The sequence below is a fragment of the Cebidichthys violaceus genome, unplaced genomic scaffold, assembly GCF_023349555.1.
Source record: "Cebidichthys violaceus isolate CVI_PGR_0920_01 unplaced genomic scaffold, fCebVio1.0.p SCAF_25, whole genome shotgun sequence".
Taxonomy (NCBI): domain Eukaryota; kingdom Metazoa; phylum Chordata; class Actinopteri; order Perciformes; family Stichaeidae; genus Cebidichthys; species Cebidichthys violaceus.
Window position 1 is genome coordinate 259,206 of NW_027176428.1, and position 25,381 is coordinate 284,586.

General features: G+C 42.5%; 1 protein-coding gene across 5 annotated transcripts in view; it reads left to right on the forward strand.

The window, feature by feature from the left end:
• The window catches only part of LOC137879334 (semaphorin-3F-like), a 106,115-nt gene extending 83,109 nt beyond the window's left edge, over positions 1-23,006 (forward strand). For 2 of the 5 annotated variants that reach the window (XM_068719948.1, XM_068719947.1), the window contains 16 exons: positions 246-308; positions 771-890; positions 2,239-2,328; positions 4,081-4,174; positions 6,700-6,819; positions 7,077-7,216; positions 8,371-8,485; positions 14,320-14,389; positions 14,553-14,697; positions 14,917-15,139; positions 16,273-16,361; positions 16,556-16,597; positions 17,449-17,605; positions 17,995-18,078; positions 18,388-18,521; positions 20,117-23,006. In XM_068719948.1, the coding sequence (XP_068576049.1) occupies positions 246-308; positions 771-890; positions 2,239-2,328; positions 4,081-4,174; positions 6,700-6,819; positions 7,077-7,216; positions 8,371-8,485; positions 14,320-14,389; positions 14,553-14,697; positions 14,917-15,139; positions 16,273-16,361; positions 16,556-16,597; positions 17,449-17,605; positions 17,995-18,078; positions 18,388-18,521; positions 20,117-20,581 (2,151 nt within the window). In that variant the 3' untranslated portion in view covers positions 20,582-23,006. Of the gene's footprint in view, positions 1-245; positions 309-770; positions 891-2,238; positions 2,329-4,080; positions 4,175-6,699; positions 6,820-7,076; positions 7,217-8,370; positions 8,486-14,319; positions 14,390-14,552; positions 14,698-14,916; positions 15,140-16,272; positions 16,362-16,555; positions 16,598-17,448; positions 17,607-17,994; positions 18,079-18,387; positions 18,522-20,116 lie in introns of all 5 variants that reach the window. The other 3 variants (XM_068719949.1, XM_068719951.1, XM_068719950.1) reach the window with 3 other exon arrangements.
• Positions 23,007-25,381: the final 2,375 nt, after the last annotated feature.

Here is a 25,381-nt window from a genome sequence, read left to right on the forward strand (position 1 = left end):
TCTAGGGCCCCAGCAGCAGCCATGTTGGTTAGCTCACATCTAGTTTTTGTTGGAGTACACTTTTTTTCTGGTTTCTGGTCATTAAAACACTGTAATTGGGTTATGACAATCCCAAAAGAAATACTTTTGACCTGGGTGGATATCCCTTCTGCCGTTTTAGCCCAAAAATCTCATAAAGGCCACTGTATATACTGTATATTCGGTTGGATTCTAACTGTAAAATGTCCTCTGTTCCCCCGTCACAGATCCACTGGCCGGTGTCTGAACGAAGACGGATGGAGTGCCTTGTGAGTGGGAAGGACGCCAATGTAAGTACGCCTGTTGACAGCGCTCATAAGCTCAGCAGGGTCGTTTAGCTCAGGTGATTTCCATCAACTTGATGGGCTGAAAAAAAAAGAAAGAAAGTTCGTCGCTTTTCAAATGCATAGCCTGAAAAGTATACAGCTCCTTTCATTGTGCACAGAGGAATCTGTAAAAATCACCTGCGAGGTTCAAAATTGGCCCAGTAAAAGCGCTGGTTCCCTTCTGTCTCGCCAAGGAGACAGGAATGGATTGAATCTCACCATCCTCCTCTCTGCCAGGCCAGGGCGGTGAGCACAACACCACTGGCAGATAGTTTGATATACCCAGTATTACTGGGTTTATTTTTACCACTTAGACTTGAGCGTTCGGTAAATCTGCAGGAGGCGCACCAGTAAAAAATGGCTACGAATGGCTTTTCACTTAGATGTTTATTGCAGGTTAATTGACTCTGGTCTTTGTGTCTCCAGGAGGAGTGTGCAAACTTTATCCGTCTGGTGGAGCCATGGAACCGGACTCAGCTGTACATCTGTGGGACAGGAGCCTACAATCCAGTCTGTACTTTTGTCAACCGCGGACGCAAACCTCAGGTTGGTATTAAAGACTTGAGTAATGTACAAGCCAAGAAGGTTATATCTCAGTATATCTTATATATCTGAGTTGATGTACTCAGCAAACGTAAAACAGCTTCCTCCATCTGCATCATGAATGGCATAACGTGGCCTCTCTATTTTTTTTTTTCCTCTTACCCAAGCTCCTCCTCTCCATCCACCTTACGCTAGGTTCCCTTTACGATTTTCCTCCATCATTAAGCCCGCTTGAGGTACCATGTCTCCTCGTCTGGCGAAGCAGCCAGCACAGCTTCACCAGCGCACAGCTGTCATCCCCAGTGAGCTGTTAAAGCTGCTCTGTTTAGTCTCAGCCTTTTAATGGGACCTCTTGAATTTCCTAAACCAAGCCAGGCATCGCCACCTCGCGTTACTCCCCTTTAACACCTCACTCTACCTTTAAATATCACACTTGTTCCCTAATGATGACCAGGGGAGTTTTTAAAAGGGGATAAATACAAAGTAAATTTCCCATTGGACTCTCCCTCGAGATATACAGTACGGGGCAGAGAAGTTGCAACGGCAAGCGCGACTTGCATGAGTCCCCTGTTGCGTGCGGTTCCTACATGACCCTTCACTAACGAAGGGCTTCCATCCATTCCCTCACCTATCCATCCACCCCTTCATGCATCCAGGCCACCCGCCAGCCTCTGCCATGTGAGACGTTGGGTAATTGGAAGTGGGAGCTCCCATTATGGGGTGCCAGTGGAATGTTCCAGTTCTAGTCCATTAATGAGAGGGCTGTTTCTTTCTCCGTCACATTGAACGGACAGGTCCGGCTCCCCCCCCCCCGTGACCACCTTTCCTCTGCTGGGCTGGGGAGTCGACCGTGATTGCAAAAACATAATATGATGCACTCTACGCCAACGTACGCACACACAAATCCATGTTTTTTGTCATTTCTAATTCCACATTCAGACAGATTGTTGTCATTTGATTACCCCACTGCAGGGTATATTGTTAAGTTCCCCTGTGCTTAAAGTAGGAGCCGTGTAGCTTTCGTAAACGGTCAAAGCCAAATGTTTAGCTTTGGCAGCAGCTTTGAGGGGAATGTATGTAACATACTGTGAGAGCCTTTATTGACTCAACCGCAGGATAGGGCACCATCTGGTCAAATAAAGCTACACAAGCTCCCTGCAAAATCTTGCACACACGCGCCTATATGTACCTCACGCACTTCCATACTATTCATTTCAGTAGTATTGGTTTGGGGAGTTTCCCGCTCTGCCTTGAAGTCAGGACGGATTCAAGAGATACAAGTTGAGGTCAGGGAGGCCTGACCTCTTCAGTGGCGTAACATCCAGACTGTGCTACTGTCTCCTGTTTTTAGACGTCCATGTATCTGCAGATGGCCCAGGCCAGAGGAAGGGCTAGCCGCGCAGCTGAACCCAGCGCGGTGCACGACACACTTGGACTCAAGGTGCGACGTGGGCCCTGTCTGCACCGCAGCCCTGCACAATGCCTTGGGCTCGCGGTCACCAGCAGCATGCTCCCTCTCTTTGTGTCCGTGCACATTTTGTCACCGCCACCATCCTTAACTTGGCCACCGCTCGTTTATCTCCGTAACATTTGGCATGCATCTCTTCCAGTCCGTGCACAATCGTAAAGTCTTGTGTAATGTGGGATCGCATTTAAAGTCATCTCATTTTGCTTCACCCATTTGTTTTCTTTGTGTAAGCGGCATCGTCTGATCACCCTTTTTCGTATCCGTCATTGTCCATTTGTGCTTTGCATTTGTGTTAAATGCCATATTTTGCATGAGAGCGGGGTTTTCAAGTGGATATTGCTTCTCGGGCTGCTGCAAAATTCTGTTGACTTTTGCTCGGCTCAAATTCAATTAAAAAACGCTTTCACTGCTGTTCAATGCATGGCATATTCATTTTAATTCCGCATATATTTAGCATCGCCCACGAACAACAGATAAGCGAGTCATTCATCCCGCTTATCTGAGACAATGCAGGATGTCCCACCCATCAGCCTTCACCGCAGCGAGCCCTCCACCTCCTGTAGGAATGTGGTGCAGTCTCTCCCACAGAGGCGGCAGGACTAGTCAGCATCTGATTCGACCCACTCCCACAGCGGGCTTTGTTAGCCCAGAGCAAACACCAGCCATCTGTAGCCAACTAGCTGTGCAGCAAAGGAAATAAAAGAGCCACATACTTGAACATTTATTTGCTGTTTGAGCTCTCGAAGCACTTTGAAACACAGAGAGGGACTCTTGTAGGACATAAAGGTTTTAGGGGATATGTGGCAATTTAAAAAAAATGGTTGAAAAGTTGTTTTTTTCCCCGGTCAAATTTTATTTTAAAATATGTTGCAACTTTTGTGAAGGGTAATATTTTACAGCAGGGTTGTAAAAACATGCTCAGGCCACAGATTCCCTCTGGTACACATAAATGTTTGTGACCTTTTTACACATCAACATCTGGCATGGCTGGGAGTGAGCTGCCAGCACCTCCTTACTTGCACGAGTGGTGATTTTAATCAAAGATGAGTAGGGAATTGCACAAGGCTGCGTGTATGATCCAATGAAGTGAGTTTGGCACAGCGCCATGTTCTCTCCCCCTGCTCTAGTGCTGATGAACAGTGACAGAGATGTCTCCATCCCTGTACCCAGTAGGAGTTCAAAATGGGGATTGGTCCGTGAGGCGTGGCTACAGGACATGTCATTGCATGCCACCGATTCATTTCCCCCCCCCCCCCCCCTGCGTGCTCTCATACGCAAATTCCTGCCAATCACGTCTCCAGTGCGTGCGTACAGGGATGCCACTAGCAGAGAGCATCAGTCATCCAGCCTCCATCCCAGGTTTGTTTTCTCTGTGCTGGATTACAGGTGTCAGCAGTAGGCCTGCACAGCCATAGGCACCACGAAGCTGAGAGATATCTGGCATGCAGCTTATTAGCCGAGCGAAGCAGCCCACGACACATTGTTTTCTGCAGTCGAGCGGCGTAAAGATGGATTAGAAATTCCTTGCTTTCCCCACCGCATGTATTTTTCTGTATGAACGCACGCTCATTATTCTAATACTTCATCTCCCATCAGGCCGTAAAGGTCCCACAGGAGTCAGAGGGAGCACATTCGCTGCCTCATTTTCCCTGCGCAAGGGAATCACAGTGACAAGATGAAGAGTACTGAATTTATTGCCGTCTCCATATGATTTTTCCATTTCAGGAAGAAATCTTTCATTTGGAGCCGGGCAAAGTGGAATCTGGGAAAGGAAAGTGCTCCTATGACCCGAATCTCAACAGCGTGTCAGCTTTGATCAGTGAGTATCATCTGGGTTTGGTCACATGAGGGCACGGGTATAGAAAGGCCCGGCGGTCTTCATAGCAGTGGCAGTGTCATCCCATATGGATTGTTCATCTTTTAACTCTTGTTTCTTTAAATGGCCTTCTCTCTGCTCACGATTTATATTTTTGCCAATCTTCAATAACTGAAGATATTTATCGTCTGCCATTGAAGAAGTCAAGAGTGTCCTTTCCATTCTGTGCCTATTTCCCACAGTGAGCTGCTAAGACGAATCAGCATAATCATTATATCCTCAGGAATACTTTCTTAATATGTGCCTATTAATATGTGAATCCCTCACTGGGGAATTAGTGTCTTCCAATCAAAATACTTAGGACATGTTGGGAAAGCTTTTCAATGCTTTTATCACCATTTGAAGAGTAAAATGATCTTTATTCCCACATGTATACAGTTTCGTTTCCCACAGAGCCTGAAGTATTTGCACATGTTTTAATAGTCAAACAGTCATGTACTTACATAGTTTACCATTATATTTACTGACGGGTAACAAATGAAAGGGGAAAAAACGCATAAACGAATAATGAATGCCGACTCTTCCCTCGAGGGAAGGAGGGGTCAGTGAATGGTCTGGTGGGGATGAAAATAATGTGGAAAAAAACATTCAATGAGGGAATATTTTTTGGAAGAACGATGTTCATCCTTCCAGGTGGAAAATCAATGCCAAGGAGCATTGAAGCGGTTCTGGAGGCTTATAGCGGCCCTACACCTTACAAAGACGCTTGTGTTAGTGTCATGGTGTGGGTGTAATATTGGAGTAAAGTCACTGGACCAAAATATTGAAAATAAATATCATCTACTTTACTCCGGGGATAATTTCAAAGCTTATTGCGTGTTGTAACGTTCACGAAGGCGGTGTCCTCTGTCCCTTTACCCAAGGTTACTTAGTCAGCTCCAGACCACACAGTTGCCACCAGTGAAAGGCGATCTCCTCTCTGTGGGGTGAGACAGCGGGTGTAAATCACTGGCAATGCTTTCCCACATTAGCGCCGTGCCAGCTGAACCCAGTATGGAACCAGTACTGTCATCCAAGATGGATTTATCTCCCACTTCCACCAGTTAGCATCATACAAGGGACACTGTAGTTAGTGTTGATAAGGATTAAGACCGCTGTGCCACAACAATAGATTTAGCATTGGCCACCGACTGCTCAGCTCTCCACCACATTAGACATCCCGTCATCCGCGGACGTTTTAATGATGCATCATCAATCTTCATATGGCGCTGATGAGGACCATGACATTGAATATAATGGTGGTAGGACAGTGGGGTTTTGTTTTTTTTGTTTTCTTCCGCTCTACCTCCTGCTGTCTGCTTACTCCATCTCTGAGGGCTCTGACAGTCACACCTGCTGTCCGGTGGGGCCCTTACAGCAGCTGGAGGACCAACACCTTACCTTCCTGTGGCTTAACAAGGCTGTGTGTGTGCGTGTGTCAGTTTGCACACATGGATGTGCTCATATTTTATGTGTTTATGGAGTGCGTGCGAAGGCTGTTTCAGGAAGTTTGAGCACTGTTTTTGGGAACGCTTTATTTTTTACGTGTGCCTTAAATTCTTAGTGGTTTCCACGGAAGTATCCCGGAAAGAACAATAACATTTAGAAATACAAGACAATAAATAGATTTAGTTGAGCTTTTAAGAGAAGAACCAGACAATGTTATAGTGGATTAGTATTTGGGACGGGTTTACAAGTAGTTTACAATTAAGAATGAATTGGATTGCTCAGTAGTTACCTAGCATTATTTCCAAAGGCAAGGGGCATGTTGTCAGCTAACAGAATTATTTTAATTGGCTCACAGATTTTGTATTCCATAAAAAAGATTATGAATGTGTTAGAATTATATAAAAATAGTATGATTAGGCTATATATATTAGGATATTCAGCGTAGTATATCAGAGTTTAGAGTCATGATAGCGGCTTTGTTCAAACCAAACTTGTTTATTCCTCATCCTCAAATGATCTTGTAAAAGTGAAGCACTGTTACATTAGCTTACACTAGCTCCCTACAGATAATCATCGTTGTCATTTCAGCTGACAAAACCCATGTCAGTCGGCTTGAGAGAAGAAGCCTGCTTTTGTTGACCTCTGTGTAAATTCGAACAGAAGATTCCAAAATGATTGCAAATATCTAGTAAATCTTCGATTGAACCAGAATGTAAAGCCTGATAGAATGTAAAGCCGGCATAGCACTAAGTGTGGCAGGATTAGTGAATATTGTCCTTTTTTAGGAAATTTTAGGAAACTATTTTGAGGATTGACCATTTGCATCTTTTGTGTCAGTATCATCCTTATCACTTTGTGTTTAAATTAAATAAATAAGTAGATGAAGACGTTGCTACTCTGAACCTTTGTATTGTGGAATATACGAGTTCTGAGGTTCTAAATATACATTTTGAAATAAAAGCCTTGGTGTTTTGTGCCACGGGTGGTGTTAGAATGTCAGAGTCAAGGAATTTCACTAAACTGTTTTCTCTCTTTCTCAGATGGTGAACTGTATGCTGGGGTCTATGTTGACTTTATGGGGACAGACTCTGCCATTTTCCGTACTTTGGGGACAAAGACTGCCATGCGAACAGATCAGTACAACTCCAGATGGTTAAATGGTAAATGTCCTATTTAGCCTATAAAAGATACTCGGGGCTTCCATCCAGCTTATGAAGCCTTCCTGTGTGATTTTTCAATATCCAAACATAGTTCCAAATGACCAGCTGACATGAAAAGATTCTGGTGTTTGCATGTGTTTAGAATCCCTCACCAAGTGATAAACAGGAAGTGCTGAGAGTTTATAAAAGATTTCCAGCCAGATGTTTCCCCAAATTCATCCTCCGCCTGAACATCTCACCAACTCTTCTCCCCACAGACCCCACTTTCATTCACGTTCACCTCATCCCCGACAGCGCAGAGAGAAATGACGACAAGCTGTATTTCTTCTTCCGGGAGAAGTCCTCTGAGATGGGCCAGAGTCCCGTGACCCAGTCCCGTATAGGACGCATCTGCCTGGTGTGTACACAGTGAGGAGCGTGTTTGTTTTGGGGTGTAAACATAATGAAAAGAAAACCTGCAACAATATGAAAAACAGGCTGGAGGCTCCCGAGGCAAACTAGTGTTTGGCCAACGCTGACATGCTGGAATCCACATGTGTCTTTAACCTTCCTGTCTACAATGCATCCCTCTGTCTGGGAGGTTGCCCTCCGCCCTCCGACCCCGTGATCTTCTGACCTCTTTTCCCTGGTAGTCCTAAAACTCTTGAAGCTTTAAGTGTACATGGTAGCAAATAACTCACTGCCTTTTAAAATACGAGTCCTTCTCAGTTAAACTAGACTTCCTCCACAAAAGCCTGTGTTCCCTACAAATACAAAGCGAGCTGAGTAACAAAAAATAACAACAAATGTCTCTGGAAAGCTTGGGCATCTAATAGTGTTTATACCGTGTGAGTGTATGCGTTCCCTTATGGATTTGCGTGCATATGTGAGCATTGCGGCGGGTGTATGAGCACGGGTACAAGTGAGAAAATGTGGCGTACGTGTGTTCGCCGCCTCAGCTGTTCCACTGCTGTGATTATTGGAGGGGGTCAGGTGCTGACCCGGCACACAAACACTCATTCCCCTCTCAGTGGGCTCTGCCGGGGGCCTCCAGAGACCCGGTCCTGTCATTCTTATTTCACCACACATCTGGATACCTTTACTGCCACTCACTGCACCCTGGACACCACCAGAAATACACTCAGCCGTATACTGTAAATTACCCTGGAAGACATTTCAACTCCCAAAAATGGGAATCGTCAGAAGTGCGTGATGAATGTGAAGCCCACATCCACCATTTAAAGTAGAATATTAAAACATACATGCATTCTCTAAAGATGCTGATGATGGAGGAGGAATCCAAAGCACATACTGGTCTCAGCTCTTTCTTACTGGGATAGATTCTGGCCTCGCTCCACCACAGATGGAAGAGTCTCAATAGGAGGAGACAGTGTTTACCATCTCAGCACCCTTCCTCTTAGCTTCCCAGCTTTGCAAACCGACATGTACAGTATAGTGTGTGTGGGTGGCTCCACCTGGGTTTGTTTTCAGTAGGAAGACAGAGGAGGATGTGAGTTTGAGTGAGTGACGGAGGAACTGTTCTTGTGTCGCCCGCTGCCCTCTCAAATACAGAATGACGATGGAGGCCACTGCTGTCTGGTCAACAAGTGGAGCACCTTCCTGAAGGCCAGGCTCATCTGCTCGGTGCCAGGAGCCGACGGCATGGAGACGCACTTCGATGAGCTCCGTGAGTACAAAGGGTTCACTGCTGCAAACTGAGACTGTGCCGCGGTTCCTTTTACCATTTTCAGTTGACGTGCTGATCTATAGATTGCTTGGTGTGGGTTGGGGGGGGTGTTGTATAGACTTTGTTGTCAATCAAGCATGCTGTCAACCCAGTGATGTCTTTTCCCTCTGCTCCACTCCTTGCTTGCCAGATTACATCCTACACATCTAGCCCTACAGCTATTTATTGTTATTATCGAATAATCTGCATATTATTCTCTATTGATTGAGCAATCATTTGGTCTTTAAATGACAAATTGCTTGCTTTATCTGACCAAAACACAAATATACAGTATGTAAGAAGGTATTATAAATGTTTTTTTTTTTCTTTTTCAGTCAAGAACTTTTTTGAGAGAAACTAAATCTCTTCTTTGCGCAGTTAATCATTTTGACAGTACGTATCGAATGGCAAAGAAAAAAGACAAAAGTGACGTGACTGGATTCATTTCAGACATATTCATTTTCAGGCTCCTGTCATGTATGATCACATCTGAAATATTAAGTAGAGAATACTCTACTGCAGGGTCTGTTTCTACTGCAGCACCTGCCAAGAATGTGCTTGTACAAACACACACACACACACACACACACACACACACACACACACACCAGTCCTTGGCCCATATGGCCAGCAGCCCACTCCCATCCCATGGCCCATACAGCGTACTGTAAATGAGAATGACACACATACTCCCACCACTGTCTTTTTCTTTCGAGATGCCTTAAACAAAAGTGTCTGTTTTTTTTGTGCGTGTAAAGGAGGGTGGCCTGGTGGCGGGCGGATCAGATCGCGTAGCAGGAATGTCTGTGAGTGTGAGACTATTAGCCTCTCCAGGGGAAGCTCTTTCCCTTTCTGTCTCACTGGTTTAAAATAGAGCCAAATAGTGATAGGGGACTGATGCGTGAGACAACTGTTGCTCTTGAACTAATCTCAAGAATGAAAAGTGCCATGCCTGTTGAATCTGATGATAGTTTTTTTTTTTTTAGTCTCTTGATGTCTTGACACATTCCTTGCTTTTATCTCAAACTGCCTGCAGTTCTGAAAGCATGGCTTTGTTTTTACTGGTGACATTTTTATTTCATCCTGCTTTGAACAACTGTAAAAGTGACAGGATTGAAAACTTTTAGTGTGTTGTGGCCACTTTGACTAAATGATGTGAGAACGGATGTGAGTGAGAATGGGCTCACTTTGCCTTTACAAATGAGGGTTCTGTCTTTACTAGGCCGGGTCAGTGTTGACAGGGGCGTGCAGCGCAGAGTCGTTTTTGTGACAGAGTTGGAGAGGCGTCAGTGTTTGGCACTGTTGGTGATTTGGCGGCTAGTGCTTGTATAAGGCTGTAAATGTGTACTAAGGCGGGCTGGTGAATGACCAAGGACAGGCATGACAGGGTAGACATGCCCAAAGAGAAGACAGCACATGTCAGTTTGCAGAGCAGCCATTCCTGCCAAGGACTCCTAGAGGGGACAGTATATTTGAAATGATTGAGCTTCATGCTAATGGCTTCACATGTCTCGCTGGAGAGTTTGTGTCTACAGAGGAGATTTTAGAATTCCTCAAGGTCAGATCGGTCTTTAACTATTGCGCATCGAATGCATGTTAGATGTTGGTCATTGAAGGAATAGTTGGACATTTTGAGAAATTTGCTGTCTTGCTTGAGTTAGACAAGAAGATTGATACTACTACTATTCAATCTGGAGCTACAGCCAGGAGACAGTTAGCTTAGCTTACTTTAGCTTAAAGACAAGATCAACCCACCAGTACGTCTAAAGTTCACTAATTAACACGTTATATATGGTTTATTTGATCTACAAACTGTAAAAAGTTGTTTGCCAGGCTTCCAGTGCCAAGAACTACTGTATGCCTGCATATACCTCCCGGGAAAACCACAATTGTATTTTTCAATCTTCTCGTCAAACTCTTGGCAAGAAAGCTTATAGGCATATTTCCCAAAATTTCAAACTTTTTCAAGAGTCTACATACATATGGCAAGTTGTAAGGAAGCACTTGTAAGAGCCATTTTGTTATTGTTTTGTTTTGTTAAATTTCCCACCACTTGGGGGCGTAGTGCAAAGAGGTTAATATAATCAGGGGGGGTCACTTGATACAGGTGTTGCTGACTAGGCAGGAGCAAACAGTTTTTGACCGTGCGATAATGATTGAAGATGAATGTTATGATTTCTTTTGTCTGTGGTTCAGGAAATAGACTTATGACAGAGAAAGTGTCTGTGTTCCGTTTATGTTGGAAATGCTGCGATTGTAAGAAATAAATTGCCTTTGTGTTGAAAACTGGACATTTCGCCATTTATTGGATGCGTCTAAATAAAGCAATCGGCAACCGTTGTGGCCTTTTTTTGATAGGCAACGGGACTACAGCGCCGTAGATCCATTATACTGCACAGCCAGTTCAGAAAGATCAGTTAGCCATGCTCCAGTGAAAACATTCATAAACGACTCTACAAGTCATTACTGAGAAGTTTGTTGAAATATCCAGACCAGCTGTATTCCTGGTGTCGAAGTCGTACGCAGAAAGGCATTATGGTAAAGCACGCCTGAGACCTGGGGAGTTTCTACAGTTGAAATTTAGCACTTATTGGCTCTACCTGACATGTTGTACCTAAATGACCCACAGTGATTCAAAACACGTGTTAAAGGTATTATTTCTTTACTCAATAACATACAAGAATGAAAGAAGCTGCTTTTTGGATGTTGAACTCTTTAAAACAAGTCTATGATCGAGAGCAAGAGAAAAGCGCCAAATGCAGAAATAATGAAAGCAGAAAATAAAATATCTTTTGAGGAAACGGGATGTATGGGGGCTGAGATTTTATTGCCATTCAAACAGGAAAACAGGCTGTGGAATATGGAACCCTTTTAGCGTTTATTAACGCACGAGGTCCCCTGGAGCTAGTCATCACTGCCCTGTCAGGAAAGCTTTTATTGCAAATCACATAGCTCCTTTTTTCCATGTCTCCACGAAGGCTTGATCTGTTTTCAGCGACTGTATACCGTCGATGATAGCTCTATCTTGGCCTCAGCGGTACCTTGTCTGCATATACGCACACTTACATGTTCTTGCGTGCAAATCGCTCATTTCTGCAGAACAACAGCTGTATGTCATGACAAGGATCATCTGTTGTGTGACACCCATGGCAGCCACGTCGTGCTGCTTCCAAGCTAACCCATGACCGTTCCACTGCTCCGGCTGTGGCAGCTGTGGAAGATGGCATAGTGGTGGTGGTGGTGTGTGTGTGTGCCTGTGTGTGTGTGTGTGTGTGTGTGTGTGTGTGTGTGTGTGTGTGTGTGTGTGTTTGTGTGTGTGTGTGTGTTTGTGTGTGTGTTTGTGTGTGTGTGTGTGAATATGGGTGTGACTTTGGGGAATTTTGTAGCTATTGAGAAATAAGCACAATGTGCCTGCTATCTCTGAGCTTTATCCTTTTCTCCAGGAATGAGCTCAGGGCTGTAGACAGTCCCCAGAGGAAGGCTCGGCCGAACAGACTCTCTAATGTGGACGGGACCAGAACCCCAGCAGTTCAGATTCAAAGACAATGCTCACCCCCTCCATGTATCATTCTCTCTGCATCGCAGCCTGACAGCTAATTTCTCATGCTGGTCTATATGGGACTGCGAGTGCATAAATCTGAATTGGTGTATTCTTTTTTTCTTTTTGCGTGGATCAGTTCTCCTCCTGTTTCCACACTTCACACGAGCTCTAATAGTCATATTTTTAGCTTGATCCCTCTGTCTCTCGCTTGTTGACTCTCTCACCAATCACGTCTTTACTTCGCTGTCATTCCCTCTGCGCAACTAGGTTGGGAGCACATTCTTCGTTTCTCGCCGAAGGGCCCTTGTCCTATTGTTGGCAGTGAACATGCCTATTGGGACATGTATTTAGGTCAGGTACCAAACGGGAGAGAGACTTATCACCCATCACATGTTTAGCTCCTCTCCTTTGTTGCTAAGGACCTTTCTTCAGTATTAACAAAAGGACCATATAATTCAGGAAGTGTCCAATCTCAGAACGTTCGTGATTTAGAGGCCTTCAAAATTGGCTTAGGAGCATATGATGCAGCTGTCTGTTGGGAGAGAAGAGATATTTCATTTCCGTCCAAGTGTAAGATATGAACTATGGACGCAGGAAGAGGAGAATCCCTGGACATCGTGTTTCAATTTTCTGTCTCCTCGGGAGCAGTCTCAGGTGGTTCGGCGATCACGTTGTTCACCGTCTAGACTGCAGAGAACCAGACAGTTCACCGCTCTGCTGTTAAATAGCATTGCTCCGTGTCTGACACTTTGATTGGATTGCTTTGTTGAGGTGAGGTGATAACGCCTCTGAAGATTCTGTTGTGAGATGTGTCATCTTGCCAATAAAACCTTCATCTTACTAACTTTCCTGAGGCCATAGCTCAGTTTCCTGTTGCACTAAATCGATTGCTGTGGTTTTACACCTACTGTTTCCGTCTTAGGAATATGAGAATGGCAGGAGGGCTGTCTGGATATGGGACTCACTTTTTTTCCCCTCTTGTTATTTCTATTAGACTGCAAGCTAAAGTTTCTAGTCATTTTTCTTCATTTAACTCTAGGAATGGCAATGTCGGACTTTGAGTTGGTCAATGGTTTTTTAAGGAAATGTGTTGATACCTGAAATTTGTTACACACATCCAGGCCCCCCTCAGGGTGAATTGTTAATAGTATGAGTCATGAACTGGTCAAAATTTTAACTTTGGTTAAAAAACTAAAACCAAATATCTGCAAAATGAATGAAAGTCCCATGAGTTGCAGCTGTTAACATGCTAACATGCTAAATTAAGATGTTAAACAAGGTAAACATAGTCCCTTCTACACAACATATTAGCATTGTAATTATGAGCGTGTCATGCTGACGTTAGCGTTTAGCTCAAGTCCCAGTGAAGCCGAAGTTCAAGCATCTTAAGCTTCTACACTGTGACATTCCCAGTAAAACGAAATATTTAACTGGTGAATAGTTACCAGAGGGATTTAAATCAAAGACTTAGCATTTGATTGGATAGCTTAAAAGTGGGCGGGCTTAGAATATTGCGCCACACGGAGCTACAGAGGCTCCACTGACACCACCCTTGTCACTAAAAGTTGCAGATTGATAGGCCGTGATAGTATTGGTTGAAACTGGTTGGTGCTAGTTTACCTTAGCAGACATTATATTTTGGTTTATAAGAAGATGATTGGATGTTGATATAAAAGTATGAAGAAAGTGACTTTCTTTGTAATTGTTATGCATCTATTATTTAATAGGTGCACAATATGGCCGCGGATTTGATCTATATCTGGTTCTAAAGGTTTTTTCTGCTTAATCTCGACTTGTAAGTAAAGCCTAATTTAGCCGAAAGCATGCTTGTAGACTGTTAGTCTTGTTATGAACTATTATGGCCAAGCAGAAGGCATTTAGTCATCCATATTCACACAGATAAGCAACACAAAAATTCTCACATGAACCCCTGACCTTTACTCTTTTGATGCAATTATGGATTTCTGGGACTCTCACGGAAGCATAAAGACATAACAAAAGATTGCACTTTGCTCATTATCCAAATCTAGAGGTGGGTTCCATGTGTTTTCAACAAAGATGAAGTTTCAGCTTCTTTTGTAGTTCATCACTCCTTCTGGGGAGGTGTAACCTAAAGGTCTCTGTGGCTAAGAGAGGTTGGATTGACTGAAAGCTGTGTAAATATTAGTAAAGAAGAGTGCTGGTGCTGTGGAGCGTGATGTTTCCTTCACCCGGTCTGTTTGCACTGACATGATTTCTCTCCACTCTCTTACAGGAGATGTTTACATACAGCCAACACAGGACACAAAAAACCCTGTGATATACGGCGTCTTCTCTGTCTCTGGGTTAGTGTGCTATGACGGATACTGTATATGAACAACACCTGCAATAGGCTCTGTTTTAAGATTTTAAGAGTTTTGTTATTTTTTTTGTTATTTTGCAAGATACATCTACTACATACTTCTACATACTTCCTGACCTTTCTCTGCCCTTACTTTCGGTTCACAGCTCTGTCTTCAAAGGCTCAGCAGTTTGTGTCTACTCCATGGCTGACATCCGCATGGTCTTCAACGGACCCTTCGCCCACAAGGAGGGTCCCAATTACCAGTGGGTGGCCTACACCGGGAAGATCCCCTACCCTCGACCCGGCACGGTGCGTTTCAAATTCACGCTGACCCCACACATTAATCCCACAGCAAGCTGGCATAACATCTGCTTTTCTCTGCCACAGACCTCAAATAGAAACCATCTGAACATGTTGCAGGCATCAGCATGACCAAATATGCTTTTTTTTTCTTATGTGATAATGTCAATTATTTTTCATGGGTTTTGACCCAAACTCAGAGTGTGAACACTTCTGTTTCTCTTTCAGTGCCCTGGAGGGACGTTCACCCCCAACATGAAGTCCACTAAGGACTATCCAGATGAAGTGATTAACTTCATGAGGAATCACCCTGCCATGTACAACGCCGTGTACCCGGTGCACAAGCGCCCCCTGGTGGTTCGGACCAATGTGGACTATGAGTTCACCACCATCACTGTGGACCAAGTGGCAGCTGCAGACGGCAACTACGAAGTGCTCTTCTTAGGAACTGGTGAGTGTTTTGTAATAAAAGAGATTTTAAACAGAGCCAAATCTCTACATTACAGTTTGTTAGTTTTTTTTTCACTTGAAGTCAGTCTGACCCCATTAACCCTTTGATCAGAGTCAGAAGGATGAATGAGTGAATAAGTGAATAAGTGTCAGTGAGAAGCTGAATAATGAAGAAAAAAAATCCCCCCCCAATGAAAATAAATCCCATGTAAGTGGAGGGCTTGTCTCCCCTGCAATCATTTATCATTACAAGAAAAGCATTCTTCCCTTTTGTCCTCAAGTGGAAATTTAACCAATCAAAGGGTTTGTACCTCACTCACTCTCTTCACGCGAGGTAAACAACAGGAGATTTGTACCTGGAGGGCAGGGGTGGATCAGCAGCGGGAGGGAGAGAAAAGAAACAGGGGGTAAGAAGAACAGAAGTAGGGGTGGTGTGGGGGAGTACAGTTAGGACATCCATCACCTTAATCTCGCTCACTGGTGTAAAAGAGATCATCCGTCTGTCTGTCTGCATGCCGTGAACCTTTAATAAGGCCCCAGTATTACAGGAGCAGCCACCACACAGGATGCAGCCCTCACATATCGCATATGACGCCTCTGTACCGGCTTCTTTGTTCATCTGTGCATTACGGGGAGGAGACTAATGGCGTGATGTGTGCGACGGAGGGCCACGGTGGAGGAATGTCCCTCCTTTCAGCTGCTGTCAGAGGCAGCCATTCAGCCCTGCACTGGGGCTCAATGCAGAAGTCATAATAAATCTCAGGTATCCCGCTCAGAGGAATGTCTAACTCTTTGCAGAAATCAAACATGCCAGGGAGGGGCCAGGGGATGTGTTATAGCATCCAGATGAATAGGTCAAGGCAAGAGTGGAGCTGAGGATGACAGAAGGTGTTTGTCATGGTGGCGGCAGTGAGTATGCGCTAAGTGGAACGAAGATTCACGTCATTGAGGAAGGGTTAAAGCAAAGAGAACCACCAAACCGAGGTGAAGAGTACAGTGGAGCCTGTTGATAGGAGGATTATCCCTTGTTGGAGGCGGCTGAGAGGATAAAATGGAAATCCAAGGGGCTGTTGACAGGCGGAGGAGTGTGAGGTTGCAGGTATGTAGCTGACGGGTGTGTCTTGTGGTCCACAGACAAGGGAACAGTACAGAAAGTCATCGTTCTGCCCAGAGATGACCTGCAGACTGAGGAGCTGGTCCTTGAGGAGGTAGAGGTTTTCAAGGTGAGCTTCTCTTTTCAATATTTCTATTTCTTCTTCTACTATACATTATCTAGCCTTCTTTGCGCTCCCATCTTTGTTTTCATACCCACACCTTCGTCATAAGTTCCTTGTTCTTTCTGATCATCTGTTTTTTTTGCTTATTCCTCTGTACAAACATGTCTAAGATTACGCAATGTATTCTTTTCTCTATCAAGGTCCCTACTCCAATTACAACAATGAAGATCTCATCCAAAAGAGTAAGCATGTCTGTGCAACTGATTTTCTTCACCTTTGCTGCACTTAAAGAGAAAAGAAACCATCTTCCAAAGAAAGGTCAAAGCCACATATATGCAGCTGTGCTTCACTGTCGCTTCCCTTCATAATTCATAGTAAAGCTGTAAGTCTGAGGGACACAATGAAGAGAGACATATGGAAAAGACACTTTGGGTGTAGTGTTGTCTTTCAGTGTGATTAAAATACTTGGCCTCTGCTACATGCTATGACATCGTTCCACAGACAGAGAGTTTGCGTTTCACACGGCCTGCCAGACAGATTAAATTATGATGGCAACGTGATAGATCTGAACTCAGTATTCTCCCAGGTGATCTAGAGCCTGATTTTACACTTATTTCATTACATCCATCTGGATTTGTGAACATCTCATAAGCCACTTCAAATTATATTTTCAGGTTTCACAAATTCAGATAGAAAATTCAAGTACTAAGGCTTGATTGCTCATCTCTGGTATCCCAGATGTTCAGGTCTGAATCTCGTTTTAGTGTCTGAACGTGATTTCTTTGACTTGATTTATATCTTGAGAACCAAATTGAGCTTCTTGAATTATTGCAATTAATTGTAGTTTTTGAACACTGGGCACTTGAATTTGTTTACCCTAAATACACATGTATAGTAGAAATAAAGATTCTGAATTTGCAAAACTTGAAACTGATTCTTAATGACTATTATTTGCCTTTAGTCGGCTCTGCTCCAGACAGCTGTCCTAAAATAAAAACCAGGATGTTTTCTCTTCCCCTTATTCTAATTTCATTATCTAAGCTTCCTCTGCGTTGTGTATAACACCATTTTCCGTCCTCTTCTCTCTCAACAGCAACAGCTGTATGTGTCATCTGCAACAGGGCTGACCCAGTTGGCTCTTCACCGCTGCGATGTGTACGGCGAGGCCTGCGCCGACTGCTGTCTGGCCAGAGACCCTTACTGCGCCTGGGATGGCAAGTCCTGCTCCCGTTACTCCGCCTCGCAGAAGAGGTGAGCACCGACAGCAGTGTTTTTGCATGAGCTACACTAACTTCATAACTAACTGACTCAATTGGCTTGTTGAATGATGATCGGATTAGACTGCCTGTATGGCTACCTGGCTGTTTTAATGGGAATGTAGTGTGTTTGAATCGTACATTTATCACAGTCTTTGGGTAAAGTGTGGTTTATGCTCCACTAATAAATCATACACTTGTGGTACTTTAAGTGTAACCAGCGTCTGATGTAAATTCACGTGCTTGTAATAAGGTAATGGGGTGGTGGTTTGTGGTTGGACCCATTTAAATGGGATACTTTGATGGCTGTATGTGTTGTTGAATGGCTTTGAATGGCTTGCGGTTGCTTTATGATTTTTTTTCTCTCCTTATTCGGCAATACTGGTCTGACCCCTTTAGACGTAGCCGGCGGCAGGACGTCAAGTACGGGAACCCCATCCGCCAATGTCGAGGCTTCAACTCTAACAGTAAGACGGCCTGTTCTTCAAGAGTTTTCTTCCTATTGCTTCTATTTGTTTATTAATGACCTATCAAGGTTGAAAATAATGACACGTTCTATTACTGCTGCTCCGAAAAAGTTCAAGGTTTTCATTGTTATGGGCTCTAATGACCATATTCTGGCAGCTTTATGGTAATCTGCGACAGCCGTATTGCTAAAAGGACTTTGATTTGCCACAACTGAGGTTCTGGTTGTAAGGAGCTCATGGTAATGAGTGTTTTGGTTGCCATGGAAATCCACCTCTCTCTCTCTCTGTCTCTCTCTCTCTGCCCCACAGCCAATAAGAACACTCTGGAGATGGTGCAGTACGGGGTGGAGGGGAGCAGTACCTTCCTGGAGTGCCAGGCCCGCTCTCCACATGCTCTTATCAAATGGCATCTGCAGAGAGATAACAGCGACCGCAGGAAAGAGGTGACACATTGTGTATTTCTCAAAGAGTCTGGATATATTGTGTTTGTTTACTCAAATTCATATTTATCCAATACAAAGCACAGAATAAACTTCCCAAACTCTACCGAGCATTTCCGCGGATGAGCATGAAAAATGTGTTTTCGTACATTTCCATATTGGGTGGGGCCCAGTATTTAATTTCAGTTGAGCTGATGAGATGGAGATTTAAATGCAGTTTGACACATTTGAAAAATGACCCCGGTTGTAATTCTTTTCTGATTCCCCGTTAACAAGATTAAGTGATTCAGGCTCTGATTGAATGACGCCTGATTTCTCACACAGACCTCCGACTGTCCTCGGGCCCAAGGGAAGGACACATAAAGGGGAGCTGTGAAAAAAAGCCCTCTGCTATGATATATAACCCTGAGGCACTAGTTAAAGTTTTATTGTGAAGCTATGTAGTGTTGCTGCCTCTCTTTTATTGACTACTCTGTTGGATGGTCTCTATTCCCACAGGCAGAGCCGACTTAGCTGCTGCCTCGCACTTCTGATTCTGAGCTGGAAAGCTTGTCCATACCAGTTTCCTTGGTGTGGAGTTGATTTGATGGAGTTAATCCTACAGTTACTGTTTGATCACATTTGAATTGATTGATTTTTTTTTAAGGATATTAATCCACCATACAGACCAAGACAGTACGGATGTAAATAACGTCACACTGTTCAGAGTCCTAACTCAGTCAGATCATAATTACACAGGTGTCAAGATCTCAGACATCCGAAAATGTGTTTAGAAGTCATAGAGGAAGACGCTCCGGGAAACTTCTGATCCTGATACAGGTTTCTGAAAATGTAGTTGAATAGACTATGGGAGGTGTAGGTAGTGTTAAGTTGAATAGTCATTCAGCCAGCTTCATTCACAATAACTTTTCATCAGTTTTCCCCTGATGTTGCGCAGCTATTATTTATATCCCATGATCAATTTTGAAGCCAGGCAGCATGACAATAGACAAGCTGTCTTTTTTTTAACCACTCGATACTTAAAATCTAATTTATTTTTATCTGGACCCTAATCTATTGCATGCACAGTCAACCATTGGAAAAAACAACCTGATGAGCTATGGTTGACCAATGGTTTGTTATTATTCTCATTTTCTAGCATAGAAACACTTCCTGGACCTCCTCCCATTATATTTTTAAAAGCTCCTGCTCTATTATCATTTTTAATTTCCAGCCAGATTGTTGCATAATTTTATATATATAAAATACTTTATATAATACTTTTATTTAAACTGTTTTTGAAGGTAGGATTTAATACAATGTATACTTTATTTTTTATATTAATCTTTAGGTGCATGGTTGGAATATTCTGTTATAAATTTAATTTTGTGTGTACAAAAAAGTGCGTACATACAAACTTATTATTATTAGAATAAACCATTCAACAAAGAATAGATTTTTTTTTAACATCTTTCTGCTTTAGCCTCACCCACTTCCAGTATAAATCCATACAAACACAAATACAGATTTGTGTGTGACTTCAACAGATACAGATATTATACACATAATGCACAGGATGTCACTTCACAGGTGTTTCATGAGCTGTTTTTTCTCTGCAGATGCGTTCTGATGGTCGTATTTTGAAGACGGAGCAAGGTCTGCTCCTGCGGTCTCTGCAGCCCTCTGACTCTGGCATGTACCAATGTACGGCCACGGAGAAGAACTTCAAACACACGCTGGTCAAGCTGCAGTTGGTGGTGCTGTCGAGCCGGGCCGTCAACAACGTGCTGGTGGAGGGCGGGGGAGGGCTGGTGCCGTCTTCTTTACACTCCAGCAGCACCCAGTGGACCCCCAGCGCGGGCCAGTACAAGGACCTGCTGACCATCCTGAGCCAGCCAGAGATGACCCTGATCAATCAGTACTGCCAGGACTACTGGCAGTTCGGAGACCCGCTGCTGGGCGCCCTCAAGGCCAAAGACCTGAAGGAGCTCAAGGAGCAGAAGAAGCCCCGTAACCGCCGGCATCACGGGAAGGGGGAGGGGGAGGGGGAGGAGAAAGAGGAGCAGGAGGAGGCAGAGACATGAGGAGCCCAGCTTTGTGTCTGAAACACCCTGAACCACCTTCTTCCCCCCCCCCCCCACCCACCAACCACCACCCTGTGAAAACTGGGAGAGACTCATTGAGAGTAGCAAACGTGAATAAAAAATCCACAAACCCCCCAAAAAAAGCAAACTGAGAAAAAAAGAGGCTTTCAAACACAAAACCCCACATACATCCTCTCAAACAGTAAGATATATGATACACAGTATTTATTGTAGGTTGTATATAGTATCATTCTGTGGATTTCTTTGTACTTATAGAAAAAAACATGCTCTTTGTGTATAGGTACCTTTGGGGCAAACATTATTGTTATTATTGATGTTGTTAATTTTATTGTTGCTGTTACTGTCATTACAGAACTCATCTGTCAGCATCATATGACCTTGGCGACTGTTTGGAATGTGTTATCAGGCATGTAAGCTGTTCGGAGCGAGCTATGAGAAGCTCTAACGGGGAAATGAGTTGTTGATAAGGGGTGATGGGATCTCTGTTGTTTCTTGCTTGCTTTGACTCGATGCCAAGGCTCTTTTATTTCTGGACACGCCAGGAACGCCTGTGACGCTACTCCCTCGCGGCTGCATGCGTAACAGAGACTTCATTTTCGCAATGGGACCATCGACACATGGTCCCAGTTATTCTGGGGAAACAATCCTTTCTCCATGGGAACCCAGATGTACAGATGAGCATTCAAAATATTCCCACTGGTGTTTTTGGGCCTTTTAATAGGAAACCGGTGCTTGCACCCATTCTATGTCCTTCCTCATTGGAGGATTGATTGTAAAATGATCCAGCGTCTTTGCTGCTATTCAGCCCAAATACAAATTTTGATTCTTGAAATCTCAATTGTGCTCTACTTTTATTAACCTGCAGCTTCTTCTGGCCACAAAGTCAAGTTTAAAAACGATACATAGTTGAAAGAAGCATCAGGTCATTTTTTTTTTAATCAAATCTATGAGTAAATAAAGCAGTTTGGTTCTTTTTAAATGCAAACATCCTTTGAACTGAGATTGAGGTGCAATAAAGGGTCACGGTTTTGCACAAAGGGCATTATTCTTTTACTTTGACGGGACATTGGCTGGGGCCAAATGCAACAAGCACACTCGGGCAAGTTATAGTTGACTTCTGTAAAAAAATAAAAATAAAAAAAAAAACATTAAAAAACAAACACATTCAATTGAAGATGAAAGAGATGCACGGATCAGACGGCAGTCGTCAGCTTTGAGCACTCGAGACATCTATTGTCCTTTCTTCCTTTTACATTCACATGTGGAAAAAAAAAAAAAAAAGAATTGCCCGTATACACAACAGAGCATTGTAACAATGTTGTGACACTAACCAAAATATTGGGAAGCTGGCTTTCATTGTGTGCATGAACCTGTATTTGTACTGTAATTCTGATAAGATACTGTGTGGTCTTTTTCTTTCTGTTTTTCATCTCTCTGGGTGTACAGTATGGTCTCTGAGGGACATTCTCAGTACATGTAATGGGGAAAACAAATGCTTTACAGAAGCCCTCATTACAAATATACCCCGTATAAAGCATGATGCATCTTTTCATTGACATTAATATAGATTTTTGATTTTGAGTATTAAGTGAAATTATCTTGCATTATTTGTTTGGGTAGCACACAATGAGGTAAAGTCTCATTCAATGGCATATTAATGATGTAAACAGACGCAGTTTGAATTTGATGAAAGGGTTGTTACAAGCTGTGGGATGGTTCTATTGATCCGAATTGTTATGCTCTATTAAAAGCAGTACAGCATTTCTCCAGCAAGTGAAATTAATGCCATTTTGAATTATACAAATATATGAAACAAACATCTGGAACAAGGTGCAAACACATTTTTATATCATTCTGATATTTGGAGAGCTGTTAATACGCCATGTCTGGCTCGTATTCAGGCTGTTTTGAATGCCTCTGGGAAGATGCATCTATAATTCATACAGAGGTATCTCTATCTGCTCCTCAATTTGGGATGTCTGTCTGCATTCCCAGAATCAATCACAGTTCCTGGTTGTCTCCTCCAAATGAGACCAGGGGTTATATACAGCAAAAGAAAAAAAAATGCAAAGAAAGGTTGTACAATTTGTTGGTATTTTTAAAAAAAAACGTGTCTGTAGTTTTTGAGTGTTTTTTGTTTGTTTTTTTGTATTTTTGCATCATCAGACTTTATGGAAAAAAGAAAAAAACTAAATGCACAAAGGTGATGTTCTTGTAATGACTTGTGTAAATTACTCTCTCTTCCCTTTCCATTGTTGTTGCTGACTAATAAATTAAAGCTCTATATTTTATAAGAATGGAATGCTCCCCCCCCTTCATTGTGATTGGCTTGATACTGGATGTTTTCCATGTTCTGCCCAGAATCCCCTGGATCCTTGGAATAAAGTTGTACCTGTTAAAGAGATATGTATGCACATTTGTATAAAATATACACATTGCATTTATATTTGTAATGAAGCTATTGGAGAGCAAAACACTTCCCGTGAAAGGACGCGCGAGACGGGACGCTCTCTGTTTCTATCAGAGTGTCCTTACCTCTGTGCCTAATAGGTATTGGTTATGCAAGTTCCTAATCCCCAATCAGTTAATATGTTCAGATGAAGCTTGATCAGTACTTAAAGGTTCATTAACTCAGATTATAAGAGTTCAGTAGATAATCAGAATATATCTGTGGGAGATTGATCGGGCTGTAAATCAATACTCATTTCTCAACAAGTTGACCAGAGGCCGACATTCAGCCTTTGAACAAATCACTATAAACCATTTTCAACTGAACAGTGTTAAAAAACAGAGTTATTGTGTATCATGCTGCCTTTGTTAGACATCATTTATTATATTTATTTCTGTCCTTTACAGACGACAACTGAGCCACATTGTAAAATGCACAGGTGTAAATAATTTGATGATAGCTAAATTCCATACAGCTGCTTCAGCGCTTCACTATATCACATCATTAATTTAAATTAACTCCATCATTCTGTTACATACACTGTTTGTTTGATTGTCATACCTCTTGTGACAAACAGCTCAAAGAATACCTTTGATCTTAATTCATGAAGACATGATGTGATCATATTTAATCAATATTGTGTAGTTTTATGAACAAGAATTTGGACCCGGTCAAGGATCTGGAGGCAAGGTTAGGAACCGCTGTTTGCCAGGTGAGTTCCCAAACTTAAATAACTGACAAGTAATTAGTGGATGGAAAAGTATTGAGATCCTTTACTGCACTAAAAGTACTAATACCACATTGTTCAAAAAAATCCACTACAAGTAAAAGTCCTGCACTCAAAACCTAAGTCAAGTTATTATCAGCAAAGTGTACTTAAGTACTAAAAGAAAAGTATCCGTGCAGAAAAATGTTCACTGTCAGTTTACTATTATATTTGATGTTTCAGGATATATATTATTGCTGAATGAAATTGTATGTTAGATATTTGTAACTCCTTCATATACTGTTAGTTTAATCTACAACAATGCATCATATTCTATGTATGTTGTAGTGTCGCTGTTTTCAGCTTTGTGACGATGCATTTTCCAGCTGACCCAAAAGGCTTGTTTCTAAGTTTATTTAGCTAATAAAGTAGGAGACCTATAAAGGAAAACTTCATCCTTCAGTTTGTCACAAACATTCAACATCATCACATCTGGAGATACGTGGTTCTCACTGGACAGAAAGGGGATGAAAAACTGTCATCTGAAAAGTAACTAAAGCTGTCAGACAAATGTAGTGGAGTAAAAAGTACAAAATTACCTCCGAGATGTAGTGGAGTGAAAAGTACAATATTTACCTCTGAGATGTAGTGGAGTAAAAAGTACAATATTTACCTCCGAGATGTAGTGGAGTAAAAAGTACAATATTTACCTCCGAGATGTTGTGGAGTAAAAAGTACAATATTTACCTCCGAGATGTAGTGGAGTGAAAAGTACAATATTTACCTCTGAGATGTTGTGGAGTAAAAAGTACAATATTTACCTCCGAGATGTAGTGGAGTAAAAAGTACAATATTTACCTCTGAGATGTAGTGGAGTAAAAAGTACAATCTTTACCTCTGAGATGTTGTGGAATAAAAAGTACAATATTTACCTCCGAGATGTAGTGGAGTAAAAAGTACAATATTTACCTCTGAGATGTAGTGGAGTAAAAAGTACAATATTTACCTCCGAGATGTAGTGGAGTAAAAAGTACAATATTTACCTCCGAGATGTTGTGGAGTAAAAAGTACAATATTTACCTCCGAGATGTAGTGGAGTGAAAAGTACAATATTTACCTCTGAGATGTAGTGGAGTAAAAAGTACAATATTTACCTCCGAGATGTAGTGGAGTGAAAAGTACAATATTTACCTCTGAGATGTTGTGGAGTAAAAAGTACAATATTTACCTCCGAGATGTAGTGGAGTAAAAAGTACAATATTTACCTCTGAGATGTAGTGGAGTAAAAAGTACAATCTTTACCTCTGAGATGTTGTGGAGTAAAAAGTACAATATTTACCTCCGAGATGTAGTGGAGTAAAAAGTACAATATTTACCTCTGAGATGTAGTGGAGTAAAAAGTACAATATTTACCTCTGAGATGTAGTGGAGTGAAAAGTACAATATTTACCTCTGAGATGTAGTGGAGTAAAAAGTACAATATTTACCTCTGAGATGTAGTGGAGTGAAAAGTACAATATTTACCTCTGAGATGTAGTGGAGTAAAAAGTACAATATTTACCTCTGAGATGTAGTGGAGTAAAAAGTACAATATTTACCTCTGAGATGTAGTGGAGTGAAAAGT